The sequence below is a fragment of the Gadus chalcogrammus genome, chromosome 9 (genome assembly GCF_026213295.1).
Source record: "Gadus chalcogrammus isolate NIFS_2021 chromosome 9, NIFS_Gcha_1.0, whole genome shotgun sequence".
Taxonomy (NCBI): domain Eukaryota; kingdom Metazoa; phylum Chordata; class Actinopteri; order Gadiformes; family Gadidae; genus Gadus; species Gadus chalcogrammus.
Genome location: NC_079420.1, coordinates 8,349,661 through 8,370,123, shown reverse-complemented (window position 1 = coordinate 8,370,123; position 20,463 = coordinate 8,349,661). Strand labels below are relative to the sequence as shown.

Below are 20,463 nucleotides of genomic sequence, written 5' to 3'. Positions count from 1 at the left end.
GGGGGGGTGAGAGTAGGTTGAGGGACAGAGGTTTATTGGGCTTGTGTGTTCAGTCTTTCCTGTGACCAATGGGATCCAGATGTGGCCTGGCGTGCTGGTGACAACAGCACGTTTGAGAGAGAAAGAGCGACAGAGGCAGAGACTGGGCTGCATACTATCAAGGTGCTCGGTCATATTCATCTCCCGGTCCATTTCTTTTCATCTTTACCTCCTACTTTGAGGGTGTGTGTTAGATTCAACACGCATATTTGTGTGTATGTGTGTGTGCGCGCGTGCGTGCGTGTTTGAGTGTGTGTGTGCGAGAGAAGAAAGGATAACTTGAGATGAATAATACACCATCCTCCTCCTCTTCGTCCGCTGGGCTCTGCCGGGACATCGGACACCACCTCGCTCCTTACCACACAAAAACATATCCTCCCCTGGTCAAGGTGCCAGACATTATCCAGGTCAACTGACGCATTCCTTGAAACCGCAAACAAGAAAGCGTTTTGTTTTTTTCAACAAATGTTTTGTCACACCCCCAACACACAGTTGCACAACTCTTGTGTTCGCTCTGGCCTCCTGTGATTTTTTTTGTGAATGGGATTTTCCCCCCGGACAGTCAAGAGGTACTCTTGGTCAGCTCATTCATTTCAACACTATCCCACTGTCTAATAAACTATCAACGTTAGTATAAATACTAGCTTTTATTTTTACTTCTCCTGTAATTCCCCATCGCAGTGTATGCAGCATACTGCTGTGGATCCAGGCCAACACACATATACTTGTGGTGAAGATTTTATTTTATATACCTTTTTGAAGCTGCTGCTACAACCGTTTTCCTCATTCACTCTCTGGTAACATCTATTTAGCTGGGCTCAAACGTTCTTTATTGTGTGCAAATAAAAACCCAATAGATAAATACTGGGCATTTTTACAACTGCTAATAGTCCGTAATCCAACAGTGGCTGACTGCATTCCAGTTGTAAACTTTTATCTAGGCAATCCTCGGTTATTAGCCTACCCATGCTAACCGCTAGGCTAACCGCTAACATCCTCCACATTAAAGGGGACTCGATGGCAGAGTGTGACTTAGGAGGGAGGAACCGCCGGCCTCCAACCAGATCCACATGTGAAAGCAAATGAAGAGTTCAAGAGATACATAGACCCTCAGTTTTTGCTCGGTTATGTTCTGGGTTACATTGTGGTACCATTAAGATGCAGATCAATTGTTGGTTAAGCTTCAGCTGAAGTGGAGTTAGTCTGCCTTGTGTACCGACTGTAGTTATCCATTCATTATGGGAGCTGAGACACAAGCTCCTCCACATCAAGGCTTTGAGAGAAATGCTCTCTAACCTCTGGTGGGTGGTGAGCATGTAATGCATTTCGTGCTTATTCATTATTCATATCAAGATTTTGTTTATGCTATGTGCTGCTAGAATAGTGTTGGATAATATCCGTCCGGATGCTGGAATAATTCTACCTCTGCCTGATTCTCCACCAAACCGCCACGAAAGCTAGCTAGCCCTAGCCTCGCCTTTCTAGCCTTTGAGTCCCCCGCTAGCCCTGACTCTGTAACCTCAAGCACTTATGTAACCGTACACCCCCTCAGTGCTCCCTCCGCACCCCCTTTTCTCAGAAATGGGGGCGCCTCACGGCCTGTCCTCATCCTCTCCTGGGCCTTTGATGTGGGCGGAAGAAAGAGAATCTCTATATTTTAGAAAAGGGAGAGAGGGAGAGCGAGACAAACATGCAATGTTTAGGACGGCATCGGGGAGGTGATGCCCACACACGCACACGCACACACCCACAGACACATACAGGCACGCAAGCACACAGACACATACCGGCAAGCGCACGTACACAGACACATGCGCAAGAATGCACACGCGCGCACACACACACACACACACACTCACACTCACACTCACACATGTGCACACATGTGCACGGCTGTCTTGCCATGTGAAGCAGAGCTGCGAGTTCAGAGGCTAGAGCGCTACGGAGTCGCGCGTTTGTTATTAGGAGGTATAATGTGCCAGCCCGCTTTGCTTTGACATGCTACAGTTGTTTAATGAGGCAGCAAATATGCTTAGTGTCTACGACTAACACCCCGCCTGGCCTGGAGTGTGTGTGTGTGTGTGTGTGTGTGTGTGTGTGTGTGTGTGTGTGTGTGTGTGTGTGTGTGTGTGTGTGTGTGTGTGTGTGTGTGTGTGTGTGTGTGTGTGTGTGTGTGTGTGTGTGTGTGTGTGTTCCATGCGTGTGATTATTTTCAGAATGCTTTGATGAACTGACAGATTATTGAAAGATAACGCGACCAGATCTACAGAATAGAAAACAAATCAGTCAACGGCTTCAAGAAATGATGTCGGTTAAACCACATGTGGGTGAGCTACTGAAGGATAACGGCTGTTTTCCTGCGTCCATCGTCAGTGGACACAGAGAGGAGGATGTATTCGTCTGTACGCTGGGTTTCGCTGTGTGTGCGGCGGAGGGCTTCCATCCGGGTGTTTTTGGGGTCGATACCCAGCGGGGGGTGGCACCGCCCTGCCCATATCGGATCATGCTCATAGATCCTCTGCTGTTTGGCATCCCTCATTCACGCCTAATAACCCCACCACCATCCCCCTCCCCCCTCCATAAATCTCCACCCACACGCTGACCTGAATGTCCGTGGATTTCACTAACCCTGTGCCTGTGGTTCCGGCATCAGTCCTCTGCCATACAGCCCTCCAGCGATTAGTGATTCCGGGATGTTTTAGGGCTTTTGTTGTTTTTCTGCTTTCATGTGACTTTGTGAGAATGGAAAAGTGGGGCAACCAACAGGGGGAGAGAGAGCTGGTGACAGTGAAGCGGCTATTGCAACACGTGTCTAGCATTAGCATTGGATAAGTGCAGTGTACCTAGGGTGTCGTCGGGGGCCGCGCATGCTAATTCTCGTCTGTGTCAACCCCTCCGTTTTAATGGCACTGCAGCAGGCCTCCTGCAGAGGTGGTGGGATTGGTCTTTTTTGCAGCATCGTGGGAGATGATGACTGGCAGGCTGGCTGGGACAGTCTGACATTATGGTAGCCACTGTCACACTGGTTAACAATACTGACAGACACGCACAAAGACATACACACACATGCACAAAGACGCATGCATGCACACACACACACAACGAGGCACGCAAGCAAACACACACACAAAGACACACCCAGTCAAACACACACACACACAAAGACGGCCGCACACTCACACACACGCCCTGATGGGACGGCGCGGTGTGTTTAAGTTAATTTGTATCTCGCATAAGGTAGGTTAAGCTCTAAACATGCAGCACCCCTCATCCAATGAAACGACATGGATCACGTCTGGGGATCCTATTTACTTGCATAACGTGTAAAGGTTATCCCAGGAGGACGGTTGAGATGACGTCGGCCCACACATCAGCCATCCCAGGCCGACAGTTTAATGACGGGTTGCCTCTGTTGACACAGAACCTGCCTAGCCCGCCGATGTTCCCCCAGGCCCCGCTGTCGATACGCTGCGCTACAAACCCAGGAACAATCCACCGTACACACACTCTGTTCACCCCCGAGGCTATCTATCACCAGAGATTAGGAACCATTTCACATGGTGGAGGAGGGTTAAACTGCTGCGGTGGTCTTTGTGGCGGAGACTGGAGCTAAACACGCTAACATTCACACGCACACGCAGTTTTAAACGTTTAGTTCTTTAACAGTGGCTGTGTTTTCAAAGTGATTCATGGTGAGTTTGGGTACGAGGCATTGAATAGCATCTTGCTCAAGGGTGTCTACAGGTTTGTGAGGGGTGAAATACAGTGCTTGTCGTTCCTTGGTGTGAAACACCCTCACCACTATATCTGCTACCTGCTATGTCAGGTTACTGTGCCTTCTATGCCCTTGATAATGCTTCCATAACCGCCTGTTGCGAAACCCCCGCCAGTGCGACCAACATGTAGTTCCTCTAACGACCTATAGGGGTTTCAGGCTGGTTGGATGCAGTCCTACACACACAAACATACACAATGCCATCGCATTATGAAATGTGTACATACACTGCATTTTTCTCTTATGAAGAGATGCCACATCCTCTTATGAAGGGACACGCAAGCATGTGACACGGCCACATCCTCTTCTATAGATGCAGACCTCACACTTATCACTTATTATATAAAATCAAGCACACGCATGCACGCACACACACACACACACACACAGACACAGACACAGACACAGACACAGACACACAAACCACAGGAGCAAGCAAACCCACCACGGTACAAACACCTGTGAGAACCGAAAACACACACGCACACAGACACGCATTTAATTTAGCCTTCCTGGCTGGCTGCTTCCCCTAGTGGTTGTGGCTCTAAGTCGTGTGATTATCACTCACGGGGTGTCTGTCCGTCTGCTGTCGGTCTCGTCCTGATATGATCGCCGGTGACAGCGTTCCACCAGAGCTGAGTGCACGCCACCCGCGCATCCCATCCAGGAAGTGAGCATTCTTCTTAGACTCGTGCTAAGGTGGGCAGTAGAGACCTGGGGACTTATTTTCAGGAAAATGATCGCAGTTGAAAAACCTTCGCAGAATCGCGGTTTCCATTTCCGTGTGGGATGGATGAGTTGCACTTCAGGCAGTGTTTTCTTGCTCTCCTCTCCCCCTCCCTCTAATTTGCCTCTTTCTCTCCTTACCTTTCCTTTCATCTCCTCTCTTCTCCCTCTTCTCTTCTCTTCCCTCCACTTCGCTACCGCTCCTCTCCCCTATGACTCCCCATCTTTTACCTCTACTATCCCTCTTCCTTTCATCTTTTTAACTCTCTTCCATTTCCTCCTCTCTCCTCTCCTCTCCTCTCTCCTTTTCTCTCATCTCCCTATCCTCCCCTCTGTCCTCTCTCCTCTCCTCTCCTCTCCTCTCCTCTCCTCTCCTCTCCTCTCCTCTCCTCTCCTCTCCTCTCCTCTCCTCTCTCCTCCCCTCTCCTCTTCTATTCTCTTCTAATCTCTTCTCTCCTTTCCTCTCCTCTCTCCTCCCCTCTCCTCCCCCTCCTCTCCTCTTCCCTCCTCTCCTCTCTCCTCTTCCCTCCTCTCCTCTCCTTTTCTCTCCTCTCCCTTTCCTTTCCTCTCCTCTCCTCTCCTCCCCCCTCCTCTCCTCTCCTCTCCTCTTGGCTAGTGATCCTCAGCCAGTAGCTGAGTTCCAACCTGCGTTGTGTACGGGAGATATTGTCTGTTTCTCTGTGACCTCTGACCTCGAGGTGAACCTTTCTTCTTGTCTTCTCTCGTGCCCAGGCCTTCGGGAACGCCAAGACGGCCCACAACAACAACTCCAGCCGCTTCGGGAAGTTCATCCAGGTCAACTACCAGGAGAGTGGAACTGTCCGAGGGTGAGCAGCGCACACACACACACATGCAGCGCACACACAAACATGTGAAGATAAGAACAGGAATTTACTATAAGAATACGAACAATGATAAGGACACAATTTGGAACACCCACATTAAACTAATAGAATCAACTGTAGTAGATACAAAATAGATACGATTCAAAAACGTTATTAGAAAGATCTTCGCAGTGGTTAATGTGCAAAGAAAAAGGCATGTCCTGCTGTGACATACATATATTGAGAACAACAATAGAACCATATGGTGCTGTACTGAGTGGTGTGGGCTAGGATGTCTGCCTTCTCGTCTCTGGTTCCTGTTTGTTTCTTCACTGAACACCTGGCAGTCTCTCTGGCCAATGAGAACTTCCCCAGGTCCTGAGCCTCTCTCACGTGTGTGTGTGTGTGTGTGTGTGTGTGTGTGTGTGTGTGTGTGTGTGTGTGTGTGTGTGTGTGTGTGTGTGTGTGTGTGTGTGCGTGATGGGGTTGTGTTTACAGGGCCTACGTGGAGAAGTACTTGCTGGAGAAGTCCCGTCTGGTTTACCAGGAGCACAACGAGAGGTGAGAACTGACCCCCCCAACCCAGGTCCTGAGACCCAGTGACCCAGTGACCGCAGCATGGGAGCACGCCCAGACATCAGGCCACAAATCAGGCCAGACATCAGGCACACACCCCCCTCCCCGCGCCGCACAGTGTGGGGACTCACTCAGAATAGCAGTGTGAGGCTCCATCGGCAGAACACGTCCAGGAAATGATTAACTCATTATCCAATCATGAGCTCTAATTGCATCGTGTTTGAGTCTAATTTGATCGTATAGGAGCCGGTAACACAGAAAGCTATTAATGATGCACTGAACACACAAATGCGACTGAATGACACGGTTGATTCAGTCTCCTGAGAGCACAGACGTCCAACATAGTCCAGTACAGCTCAATGTGGTCCTGTCTAACACGAGGTGGAGCAAAGGTATACACACTGCCACTGTGTTAAAGATTTGATTCCCCACTGTGACCACCCATATCCTGGGACTTTTTTTACGGCATTTAGTAGATCCTTTTATCCAATGCGATTTACAACGAGTATATGAGTCGCAAGAAAGAGAAACAATATATATATATATCACTGTTGGTACAGTAAATATGTTCATAGAAACGACGTTAAGTACTAGTTTTAAGTGTTAGGACATGCAACATACAATAGGTGTGCAACAGGGGTCCAGGTGAACTCTGAACAAGTGAGTCCTGCTCTTAGGTGATCAGTTAAAGCATCCTCCAAATGGCATATACTGGATGTATTTAGTCATGTTCGCTAGCAGATATTGAAGAGACCGCTCAGTAGCTTTCCATCCTGTTTACAATTTGCGTGTCATTTCCGTGTTGCTGTCGATTTCGTTGTTGCACCTCCAAAGCCTCGTCAGGTTACAGAGTACAGGGAGCTGTTTTTTTAAAGGGCTGCTATTTTACCACCAGGCGGGACACGGATTAGCCATTAAAAGCCATTGCAGAATCGACAACCCTCTAGTGACATCACACATGGGAGTGTCCAACCAGATGGGTGATGGATCGATCTACTTACCAGCACACCCAGTGGACTGTACCAACTGGGGACCAATAGGGGCCCTTTCAAAAAAGCATTTAATGCTGATGGAGCATGCAAAGGTCTAAATAAAGATGTACGCATGTTTTTATTGGTCCTCGGGTATTAGGCGGGGAGTCTAGTCCCTTTACCGCTCTGGTCAGGGGCTGGCTTCCTCTGGAACCAGACACTCTGGTCCATTATGTCTCCTCCTGCGGAGAAGGCATCAGGTTTCCATCCAGAATAATGTTGCAGCCTATCACTCTAGGGCCCGACATTCCACAAACACACACACACAAGGGCATGCAAATAGACACGCACTCATGCACACGCTCAGACGCAAAGTGGCCAATACAGACACACACATTCAAACACACACATCTACATAGATGCGCGCACACACACACACACACACACACACACACACACACACACACACACACACACACACACACACACACACACACACACACACACACACACACACACACACACACACACACATATACACACATACAGATTCACGCACACACATATATACACACACACATACAGATTCACGCACACACTGAGACAGACACACACACACACACGGATGCACACACACAGTCCACAGACACACACTCCCAAGGGCACAGTCTAAATACACATTTAGCAAATGTAAGCAAAAATACACTTATGATAATCCCAAATATGATATATGCCCTATTTCTCTGCAAGCGTACATGAAGACCGGCACTGCCCCGGGTACAATCTCAAACTCATTTACCAATGTAAGCAAAAATATGGTGATGTGCTGATGATAGACCCAAATATTTTGTATTACTTTTATTTTCAGGACGCACACAAAAACACTGACACACACACAGAAGAAAACACACAAATAAACGCACACGTAGCATCGTTGCGTGCTAGAGGTAGCTAAGTGACAGTTTAGCTTTGGTTTGGTCAAAGACATTCTTTTCTTTGGCAGCGGTCGGGAGTGTTTCCTCATGTAGATGGAAAACAAGCTCGCAAAAATATGAAAACAAATCAGATTTGCCGACACATTTACTGCGTCAACGTAAAAATGTTGACATCAACAAATTGCCGAAGACCTAACCAAGGGCATGTGGGCTCGTTGCAGAATTCCTGTCGATAATATTTGTTCCCATTTTTCCCACTCTTGTAACAAGATTGTGTAAATATCCATCATGTAGAACAAATACAAAAAAAAACATTTAACGTTGTCCATACCCTCGCTATTCAAACACCAAAAATCACATTACGGCCTAACTTTCCACCCCAGGGGTTTCTAACCCTCCACCGCAGTATTCATTCTGTCCACTGCCCAGTGTGTGTGTGTGTGTGTGTGTGTGTGTGTGTGTGTGTGTGTGTGTGTGTGTGTGTGTGTGTGTGTGTGTGTGTGTGTGTGTGTGTGTGTGTGTGTGTGTGTGTGTGTGTGTGTGTGCTAGCTAGTGTGTGTTAGCATGTGTTAGCATTCGTACGCAGACCCCTTACAGTAACAAAATTACACACTGTACCCGGCTGGCCGAGACCACAGCCTTTGTCACGGCTAATCATACATTCCGTCGGCTCCAGCCCCCCCCAGCGCACACTGCTCTTCTTTGTTAGACCCGGGGAACACACGTCCAGGGTGTGACATATCCATAGCCTAGCAAAGATTTAGGCTCTAAAAGGAAAATAGGCTAAGGTAATTGGAAGGAGTAGCACTCTTCTCACTCTTCGTTAGACGTCGTTTTAAACAAATACGCATCACATTGTCTTGGATACGCTATAATAATGAAGGTCTACAATTATGTCTTCCTGAAGATATTCAACAGACCTAACCTCTGTCCACTATGGATTCCTGCTGTTTTATATATGTGTGTGTGTGTGTGTGTGTGTGTGTGTGTGTGTGTGTGTGTGTGTGTGTGTGTGTGTGTGTGTGTGTGTGTGTGTGTGTGTGTGTGTGTGTGTGTGTGTGTGTGTGTGTGTGTGTCTCTCTCATAGGAACTACCATGTATTTTACTACTTGTTGGCGGGAGCGAGTGAGGAGGAAAGGAAGACCTTTCATCTGCTGCAACCGGAAGAGTACCACTACCTCAACCAGGTACACAACACATGCACACACACACAATCCTCCTCCCTCTCCTCCTCCTCCTCCTCCTGCCGAAAGTAGAGCGATTCCCTTTGTACCCTAACGTGCAACTGATTGCATCAGTCTATGTGTGTGTGTTCAAGTTTGCCCAACTGTGCGTATGTCTATGTGTGTGGGTTGGTGGTTTACCTTTTTCTGTTTGTTAATTAGTGTGTGAAAAGGGATGAGTGCATGATTGTGTGTTTTTATCAGAGGGGGAGAGGGAGAGGGAGAGGGAGGGAGAGGGAGAGGGGGGGAGAGAGAGAGAGAGAGAGAGAGAGAGAGAGAGAGAGAGAGAGAGAGAGAGAGAGAGAGAGAGAGAGAGAGAGAGAGAGAGAGAGAGAGAGAGAGAGAGAGAGAGAGAGCAGAGAGAGAGAGAGAGAGAGAGAGAGAGAGAGAGAGAGAGAGAGAGAGAGAGAGAGATGATGTTGTGTGTCTGCCTTCCTGTATGTGTGTGCTCGCTCGGTGGTGTGCATCTGTGTTCATTGGCACCAGATGAGATGAGGGTCCAATGCCCCTCCTCCCATCTGGGGACGCCAGGGAGAAAGCCCAAAAGAACACACTGCCCCTTATTTTGTTCCTCGCTTCCTTCCTATAGTAACAATGTGGGCCATTCCTTAATCCTCATAACAACAATCCCCCCCCCCCCCCCCCCCCCCCCCCCCACAAACACACACACGCTGCGTGTTACCATGCGGCCCTGTTTCCATGGCAATAGAAGATGCTGAGTGTAATCAGGGTGACTGATTTAGGAAAAAGTGAAAGCCATGCATGCTTTTGTTTAGCGGTTGCGTTGATGGGACAAACACACACTCATATACACACACGTACACACACGCACACACACACGCACGCACGCAGACTCTATGAAGATTTTCAATACTTCACTGTTCCATTATTAGGATTTATATATTTTTCTATTCAGTCCGACGCCCAAGGTTTCCTGTCTGTCTGTCTGCTTGTCCTACGTTCTGTCTGTCTGTCTGTCCGTCCACCCGTCTCTGTGTGTCTGTGTGTGTGTGTTTGTGTGTGTGTGTGTTGCTGTTTACCCCTCGTTAAGCCTTCCTGTGTGTCACCGCCCTACCTCTTTAAGGAGCCAGCAGCCTTTCATCATCAGAGTGGTTCTGTCTTTCAATCAGGACCATTCCAACCAGGTTGTGTCATTCAACATCCTGCCTGATGAGGTCCCAGCCGAGTGGAGTCAGTCATGACTGGACTAGGTGGATGTGTGTGTGTGCGTGCGTGCGTGTGTGTGTGTGTGTGTGTATGTGTGTGTGTGTGTGTGTGAGGATTTTATCAATGTGGTATTTTAATCTTCTTCTAACTTGCTCTACCTTGCTTCCAGATGACAAAGAAATCAAACAAACTCCACTGGGACAATTACTATGAAAGCGAGCTGGTCAGTATAGTATCGTGTTGTGTGTGTGTGTCCAGGCCCGTATGTGTGCGCTTGTGTGTGTCTGCCCCCGGGCTTTCGGTGCTGTGTTCAGTCATGGTCTTGTCCTGTCAACACATTTCCTCCCCGCTCCGAAGCCGTGTGTACCAGTGTGTGGGTGAAGAGGGTGCTGACCTATTGCGATGCCTCTCCGTTGCTTTCCAATGATGCAATCTGCTCTCCGAATATTGCATTCGCTGTGAGGATTAAAGGGATAAAGTGTTCTTTGAATATGAATACTTGGGACTTTCCTCCATCTAAAATATAGTCTACATTATCATAATTACTGCAAAATTATGTATTTGCAATTAGACATGTTAACTGTTAACAGTTAAATTGTTTTCTGTCATGCTAGCTTTTGTCATTGAATTACTGCTTGCCCCAAGCTACTGGTATCTGTGCTTACGAAATAACATCAGTTCATACAAAGATCTGATTCCCTTTAAACAAAGGCTTATTTTTTGGATGCATTAAACTGGGAGCTGGCATCAAGCTGTCTTCTGTTAACGTTCAGGAGTTTTTAAAGCCAATAGCATTGTTAGAGTTAACATTGATAATTGTTTTACCGATATCGTTAAATGTATTAGATTTATACATTAACTTGTATTGTAAATCAGATTTCAAACCACAGAGGAACAGCACCATCTCTGGTGAAAGAGGGGTTACTGCAGTTTATTTTGGTTTCCATCTCCTGCTTCTTTGTAATTGGCTAAATTCTGTCAGTTACCTGGGTGTGTTGATAATATACTGTGTCATCAACACCTATGAGGAGAAAATAAGAAATCCATGGAAATCCCTGTTGTGTCCATTATACCTTTGTAAGTAGAGAACTAGGAATATATATATTTAAGTGAATTTATATTTATAAGCACACCTTAAAATTACCCTTTAAAATGTGAATTGGCTTTTGAAAGACCTGAACTATCGCAAAGGTGTGTAATCGATATGTACGTATGTGTGTGTGTGTGTGTGTGTGTGTGTGTGTGTGTGTGTGTGTGTGTGTGTGTGTGTGTGTGTGTGTGTGTGTGTGTGTGTGTGTGTGTCCACATGTAATGCTTTGTTTGTGTGTGCGCGTGTGCGTGTTTGTGCGTGCAGTTTTATGGCTGTGTGTGGGTGTGTGTGTCTTGGGTCTTGAAGCCATCACTGTCTGGCAAGCCTTCACATGCCGTGAGTAATGTCTGGTGGATCAGGTTTGATAAAGGGTCTAACAGAAGGGGTACCCCCCTGCAGTAGGTGTGTGTACTACACCCCCCCTGACTCTACAACACACCTACTAGATTGCACAGGCCTCAGCTCTGGGACTGCTTCCTTTTACTTCGATTCTCAAAGCCTTAAATCACTGTTTCAAAACATTATGTAATGACACACATACACATTTACTCACTCACTCACTCACTGACACAGACGCACAGGCACACACACACACACACACACACACACACACACACACACACACACACACACACACACACACACACACACACACACACACACACACACACACACACACACACACACACACACACAGAGACACAGACAAATGCACACAGACACACACACAGATGCACACTCAGAACCACAAACACACACACACAAGTTCTCCTGTCCCTCAGTTTGCCATGTGTTTTTTTTTAACTGGACTCAGTAAAGCTCAGTTCAACAAGGGGGGGGGGGTCAAGCTGTGACCTCATCCCTGGGTGACCCCTAACTCCAACGACATGATGTCACCATCTTAGGCAACTCTCTGACATGAGCAGAGAGAAACACACACACACACACACACACACACACACACACACACACACACACACACACACACACACACACACACACACACACACACACACACACACACACACACACACACACACACAGAGAGGCAGTCTAGCAATCCTTGACAGCTGTCTGGGCATTTGACCAACCCCGGGGGCCTTTTTAACCTTTGACCTCTCAGCAGGCCAAGCCTCCATACATAGGACGTTTTACGACGGAGACGTGTTTATACAGATGCCAGTAGTAATGTCTGGTATCGCGCATCCCAGAATAGATCCCATTCTAATTATAACCTGTGATCCCAAACACCAGGCATTACGTTGGGGATGTTTGTGTTTGGCGTGTGCAGCTCTGGGATCTGTTTGTCTGCCGGGGCGTCGGTTGTGTGCACCGTGTGGCCGGTTCAGATGTGTCTGTCTGCAGTGCTTTCGTCGGCCGTGGAGCGATGGCAGAGCGATCGTATCATTTCCTTTGCGACAATGTGTTGTTTTGTTTGCTTGTTGGCTTGGTGGAGAACTGAAGGCACAACACAGCAATCACTTTGGTTTGGCCTTTTGTTTGGTTTTGGTTGAGGTGACTGATTGCTGAGCCTTGGCTTGACTCACTCTGGCACGTTTTGATTTGATTTGTGCGTATCAATGTGCTTTTCAAATGTGTAACACCATCATCTGCATTCTCAGATATGCTTCGCGTGAGTGACGCTTACTGTGAGTTACTGTGAATACATTACGATAAAAACACATTTTAGCCCAGCCTCAACATAGGCTGGGCTTATGTTCAGGCCCAGGTTACATTAGGGCATTTAGCAGACGCTTTATCCAAAGCGACTTACATAAGGACATTTGTCAGAAGAAAGATAAACAATATTTCGCTGTCAGTACAGTAAGGATGTTCATAGAACCAAGTGCCAAGCACTAAGAATTGTTAGGTTAAACCGTTCCCCGTATACAACAGAGAAGCTAGGATAAAATGCTACACAATGCTAAGTGTTATTTTTAAGTGCAAGTTTAGGATTCCTCTTCTGCTGAGAGGAATCTTATTTTCTGTGTCAGGGTCACAGTGTGTCCTTATATAGTTCCCGACCACGTCCTGCACTGCAGTTTCCTCTGGCATCGGAGCCCCTCAGCCAAGTATTCTCCGCACTTACTTCTCAAAATCTTTTGAAGCCACTTGGCACATGGTTTGAACAAAATTGAAATCAGCAATTTCTCCGAAGAACTACCTGTACTTCTGGAGTTTCCCCGAGAACCACCATCACCACCTCCACCACCACCACCACCACCCACAGACCCCTCTCTCTACTCCACCCACCCCCACCACATCCCCACCTTATCCCCACCTTCACATTGCTGCTGCTGGACAAACGTGCGGGAGTAACGCAGGCATTTGGCCTCGCTGCTCCGCGGCAAGTCGGAACGCCGAAGGAAAAACAGAAAGTGAGGGAAGAGCAGTGTCGGTGAAGGCTCAGAGAGAGTATATGGAACTGATACACGGCCTGGAGGATTATTATGGGATACTGTGTCCTCTCTGGCCCCGTCGGTATGCGCTAATTACAGTTTTTACTGAGGCACACTGGCTGACCAGAGGGCCTGGAAACACACACAGAGACTCTCTCACGCTTAACGCTACCGGACAGGCACGTCGGCCACATGCGATGACTTAATTAGCCACTTAACCAATCATCTTTAAGCGTCCTCTCTGCTCCTGCACTGACACCGTAATGTTAAGAGCCAGGAGTCCCTCTGTTGTGAGGAAGGGATCAAACAGCAGCTAGGTAAAGGTGTAGTGACGGCTTTCAAATGCCGATCCTTGTGGTTATCCCTCTCTCTTTCTTACAAAGTCTTTTCCCCTTTTGTATGTGTGCGTGTGTGTGTGTGTGTGCGTGTGGAGTAGGACTGCTTCACAGTGGAAGGGGAGGACTTGAAGCACGACTTTGAGAGACTCCAGCTGGCCATGGAGATGGTGGGCTTCCTGCCTGCTACGAGGAAACAGTAAGTCCTTACCTGGTACCTCTGTCTCCCTAAGGTTCACAAAGCGCAATCAAAGCCACAGAGTTCTCACAATCCCTTGCCCCTCCCACTGGGACCTTAGAGCACGGCATTGGGGACCAGACCCCCCCCCCCCTTTAGATACCTGACATGGAATCATCCCAGCTACACATACAAAAAACGACAAATACTAACCTTGTATTTCAGAATCAGCGCAACCCTTTGACTGTTGTTTTGTAGCCACTCCTCCGACTTTGATTGCATGCTTTGTTTATTTTCAACCTCACTGTGTAAGTGATATATTGCGATGCATTGTTTCTCCATTCTCCGTCTTCTGACAAATGTACTCTTTGTAATTCGCTTTTGATAAAAGCGTCGGCTAAATGCCCTAAATGTATATGTAAATGGGAGTTCCGTTTGCTAAATGTACGATTTCAGTCTAAGGTTTTTTTTGGTTTCCTTCGAAGGATCTTCTCGCTGCTGTCGGCCATCCTCCTGCTGGGGAACATCCGGTACAAGAAGAAGACGTACAGAGACGACTCCATCGACATCTGCAACCCGGAGGTCCTGCCCATCGTGTCTGAGCTGCTGGAGGTGAGACGGGGCGGCACGCGGGACGGGGTCCGGGGAAGGCAGCGGGGGGGGGGCTCGACGGATGAATGTGCTGACACGGCATATTCCAACCACCGCCATCTCCTGGTTTTAAACGTTTTTTGAGGTGGTGGTTTCAAAAGTATAAAGTATTGAGTTCCATCGGTATTACTTTAACTGGCTCGGACCAGTGAGAATGCTTATCGTATCATTCACGGGGCGTCTTATCGACCGTGTGTTTAAGTGAAACGCAGAATGCTTTTCTTGGCTTTCTGACGCCGTGCAGAGAGGGCCAATCAGGGGCTCCAGAGTCTAATAATGGTATTGGTTTTGTTTGGGCATCGCGTTGCAGTTGCACAATCAAGGCCGGCGGTATGCATCTCAAGGTGCACTGGGTTTGAGACGCAGTCGCAGCAGACCTTTTAATGCTTGTGATTGTTTTTGCTGAAACCTAATATCTGGGATATATCGAGGGATAATCAACGTGAGGGATTGCAGCAGACGTTTTCTCCGCAGACTCAAGCCTTTCTGCATAAACCCGATGCCATCTTTAAGGTATCCATCACCATTTGGTTTTGGTATGGTTTTAAACCTAATGAACTTTTCTAAAATAAAGTGCTGAAGATTTGTTTTATACTTTGAGAGATTGAAAGTCCTATTGATTAAGTTTTCTATTAAACCGTAAATGAGTCACTTTTATCCAAAGTGACTTTGGCGAATTATTTTACCAAGATAAATAAATGCAGCTTTGTTTGTTGTGTGTGTGTGTGTGTGGGTGTGGGTGTGGGTACGGGTACGGGTGTGTGGGTACGGGTGTGTGTGTGGTCGGATGAACAAACTCGTCAAGTGAGGGGGTTTTCTTGACACGCCACAGCTTGTGGTGACACAAAAAGCTGAAGCTGTCCTTCAAGTCCAGAACATCTGTCCCTGACGTCCAGATCTTCCACAAAGTGCTGTTTGTGTATCCAGGCTATTTTTAAAGCCTTGATTTGGTTTCAGACATCCTGAGGAATTCCTTGTACCATTATATGATCAGTCGGGGAACCAGTTTTTCAACCCATTGAAGACAAAGAATGACAGGATTTCTTAATAAAGGGAGGCAAGCAGTAATTTGTTTAGGAGTATAATAGGCATAAGTCTTCCTCCCCCATTATTTGTATCCCTTAACTACTCACTTCCTTACTCACTTACTTACTTAGTTACATACATGCTTACTTACTTAATTACTTATTTCCTTACTTACTTACCTACTTAATTCTCTAAATTTACTTACCATTGTATTCTGCCTACACATTTACTTGTATTACTACAGGATCCACAACACTATGATGGGCTTCCAGCTCAGATACTGGCGCAGTAACTCTAGACTATAAAACCAGATCTCAGCGGCTCAGTTGTCAACTCATTAATCTGGGTCGGTCTGCCTCCACTAATGGGAATCAATTAACTAATTGTCTCGCATTCGTGTTGGTAATGTTATAGTTATTGTTAGTTTAATCTATTAGGGTCATTTTGGGTAGCGATAAATAACATAGTCGGTTGTAAATAATGATTACCCCACTAGCGAGAACGCAACAGCAGTTGAGGATGATGATACACTAGAACTATTGCACAATTTTACACCACCTCACGAGGCGATCAGGGCGTGTGTGTATTGATACGTGACTCAGCGGTTGTGGTCAGGCTATTGAGTAGCCACTTCCTGCTTCCTGTGCGGGCTGATCAGGAAGAGGAAGTGACTCTAGCGCAGCAGGATGAAGGGTTGACAGACTGGGGCCTCTAGACGGAGGGGGTGAGGCTTACAGCGGTCAGGGCAAGTGTTTCTGACAGGGGACCGTGAGCATGAAGGGTGAAAGGACGATAGGACAGACATGCTTGTCTCCGCCCTCCGATGTAACCGTTACACATTTAGGGTAATGAGGGATTTGATTTCAGAATTTATGTTGTCGCAGAAGTGTCTCTCGCTCCCTCGCTCTCTCACGCGCTCGCTCTCTCTCGCCCTCTCCCGCGCTCTCTCTCTCGCTCGCTCTCTCACCTCTCACTCTCCCTCTCTCTCTCCCTCTCCCTCTTACTCTTGCTCTCCCTCTCTCATAAAACCTCTGCATGTTACCGGGTGATAAATAATAATATGTCTGTGGTGCTGGCTAAAGACCAATCACAACCTCAGAACTAAGAGCTGTGTAACTCTGTTATAGGATTACTAGGCAGTGTGAAATTCATTCTGATAATGCTAGAGCCCTCACAGACACTAAAGCATGCACACACACACACACACACACACACACACACACACACACACACACACACACACGCACACACGCAGACACACACACACACACACGCAGACACATACACTTACACATCAGACGCAGGCACACACACACACATCCGCATGCACACACAGAACCACACACACACATCCCCGTGCACATACCCACACACATCCATGTACTTCCCAGCGCGGGCAACCTCTCCCTGCTCACCACAGAGGCTTAACAGAGGAGGCGGGGGACGGGAATAGACCCACTTACTGAGTGTTCAGTGAATTCAGCCGCTGCCCCTCACAGCATGGCACTGATATGCTGAGACAAAGATAGACACGGTCACACACACACACACACACACACACACACACACACACACACACACACACACACACACACACACACACACACACACACACACACACACACACACACACACACACACACACACAATCAGACAGCTCACTGGGATCTCAATGGCAGCTGTTTGATCCACTCCCATGTTGGTGGGGTGTGGTGTGTGATGTGGGTGGGCACTGACATCTGCCTCACCCACTGTGGACGAGGTGGGCTTCTAGCCAAGCTCAGGATCATGTGTGTGTGTCTGTGTGTGTATGTGTGCGTACAGTGGTTTGTTTGTGTGTGTGAATGTGTGTTATGTCATGTTAATGTTTCGATAAAGAGTGGTTTTGACTCCTGACTCTTGGTATAATAATAGTATTTGACAGTGTTCAATAGTTAGTATTATTAAGAGCCTATCCTCGCCCACCGTTTATGTACACATCCTCCTCCTCCTCCTCCTAACCCTCTCCTCCTGTGCGTCTCCTGCTGGGTCCAGGTAAAGGAGGAGGTGCTGCTGGAGGCGCTGACCACCAGGAAGACGGTGACCGTGGGAGACCGGCTCATCGTCCCCTACAAGCTGGCTGAGGTGAGGGTCACATGGGTGCCAGGGGGGTGAGGAGGCGATCAAGACGCTGGTCGTCTACCTCAAGGCAGGGTTTTCACCCAACTGAAGGGACTCTTATTTTGAAGAGAATTTTATCACAAATTCCTGGCAGTGGCTGCCAGATGTTTGGGGAGTTGTTGGGTGGTGCAACGCCCCGAAGTCGACAGTGGATGAACGCAAGCCAACTTCCTCAGCACAGTGCCTTCCCTCTGAAGGACTCTTATTTTGAAGTTTTCTTTGGTTAGTCACATCCTGTTTCCCATCAAGAACAGCTGCGGCAGACCCTGAGGCTTTTATGAGTGGGCACATGTGTGTGTGTGTTTGTTTGTTTCCATGTGCGCGCCAGATGTGTGAGTGTTTGTGTGAGTGCAGGGGGGGGGGGGGGGGGCATGAGCCGAGCCCCCTTTATTTACACAATATTCTGAAGGGATTTTCGCTTCCCTTCTGCCGTCAAGACACGCAGCCGATGGCAGTCGTCCTGGGCGCCACGGTAACGTGGAGATAGGACCCAACGGTGCTGCTGGCAGTCAGCAGACATGTCGCCGTGGCGATGCCTCAGGTTGACCTAGATTTGGTTCTTCGGTGATGTCACTGGCTCTTCCAGGTGAAGGGCTGGACTTCTGAAGGTCTTTCTTCTTCTGGTTGTGAGGAAAGTGTTTTATGGAGCACTTAGAAACAGACAGTAGAGAATCTTCAAAAGATCCAATCAATTATAGTATTAGGTAATTGAGACGCTTTTGTCTAAAGTGTTTCCCAGCAAAAGTCATCAAGGAGCATTTATTGGTTGTTAGTTTCCCATACACACACACACGCAAACATGCATACACACACAAACACATTTACAGACGGAACACACACACACACACACACACACACACACACACACACACACACACACACACACACACACACACACACACACACACACACACACACACACACACACACACATAAACAGATACACAAAGAAATACAGACACACTCACACTCACACACATACCCATCCTTCAAGTAATGTGGTTTCAGTTCCAGAATGTGCAGCGTCCACTCGATTACACGGTGCAGGAGCCAGAATCTGCCCCACTAGCTGTCTTACTCTGGCTATCTTTCTCTCTCTCCCTGTCCCCCTCTCTCTCTGTCCCCCTCTCTCTCTGTCCCTCTCTCTCTCTGTCGCTCTCTCTCCCTGTCCATGTCCCTCTCTCTCTCCATCTGTCTCTCTCTCTCTCTCTCTCTCTCTCTCTCTCTCTCTCTCTCTCTCTCTCTCTCTCTCTCTCTCTCTCTCTGTCTCTCTGTCTCTCTGTCTCTCACCCTCACTCAATCTCTGTCTCAGACAGAGCGATTAGGAACCTTATCCTGTGGCTTTGAACATAAACACACACACACACACACACACACACACACACACACACACACACACACACACACACACACACACACACACACACACACACACACACACACACACCGTGGGGGGAGGGGGAGTAAGGATGAGAAGAAAAAAACATCCATGAAAATCTCCTCAATGACAAAGAAAAGGGGAAAACATAACCGAATAGTATGGCTGAGGATGGAGGAGTGATATGAAGGGAAGGGAAATGCAAAGGAAATCCCCTGTTGTGTACCCTCAGGGACAGATTGACCCGCCCTCCTCTCTGAGAGAGAGAGAGAGAGAGAGAGAGAGAGAGAGAGAGAGAGAGAGAGAGAGAGAGAGAGAGAGAGAGAGAGAGAGAGAGAGAGAGAGAGAGAGAGAGAGAGAGAAAACAGGGAGGAAAAAGCCTCATATATGTCCTGTTATTGTAGTACAGTGTTCTTCAGACAGGACTATCCTGACAGAACCAGTCAGGAAATGTCCTATGGATAAATACAGAGCAGGGGTTGGTGCAGAAACCTCGGGCACAACACATTGCCTTGGCGCACTGTCGCATAGGAATGTGCCAAACATGCAAGCATGGATGATGTCAGACTCTAGGGAAATTGAGAAGAAGTGCCCTTTACTCTTACAGACAATGTCACAACACGCACACACACATATACACATGCACACAGGCTCATACATTCACACACTGACCCACAGGCTCATACATTCTTTCACACACACAGACACACACACTCGCTCATACTTTCTCACTCAGGCACACAGAAACCCACACGCATGAATATACATCATCATGCACATACTTAAGTGCACACATACACAGATTCACTAGAATAACAAGCACAAACAAGCTGCATTTAACGAGAAACTGTGAGGGGGGAGTGTTGTAGAATATGAAAGATTAATTAAATAAAATTTGCCGAATGAAGTCTAGCAGGAAAGACGGAGAGAGAGAGAGAGAGAGTAAAAGATGCCCTGGGGGGTAAAGAAGTATTATAATGATAAAGTGATTCTGTGAACAACAGTTTCTC

General features: G+C 47.5%; 1 protein-coding gene across 3 annotated transcripts in view; it reads left to right on the top strand.

Annotated features, from left to right (window-relative positions):
* Positions 1-20,463, top strand: part of LOC130388556 (unconventional myosin-IXAb-like) — a 95,250-nt gene that overhangs the window by 35,715 nt on the left and 39,072 nt on the right. For 2 of the 3 annotated variants that reach the window (XM_056597900.1, XM_056597902.1), the window contains exons 3-9: positions 5,273-5,367; positions 5,863-5,925; positions 8,934-9,033; positions 10,406-10,459; positions 14,162-14,259; positions 14,724-14,850; positions 17,950-18,039. In XM_056597900.1, the coding sequence (XP_056453875.1) occupies positions 5,273-5,367; positions 5,863-5,925; positions 8,934-9,033; positions 10,406-10,459; positions 14,162-14,259; positions 14,724-14,850; positions 17,950-18,039 (627 nt within the window). The remainder of the gene's footprint in view (positions 1-5,272; positions 5,368-5,862; positions 5,926-8,933; positions 9,034-10,405; positions 10,460-14,161; positions 14,260-14,723; positions 14,851-17,949; positions 18,040-20,463) is intronic. The other variant, XM_056597901.1, reaches the window with a different exon arrangement.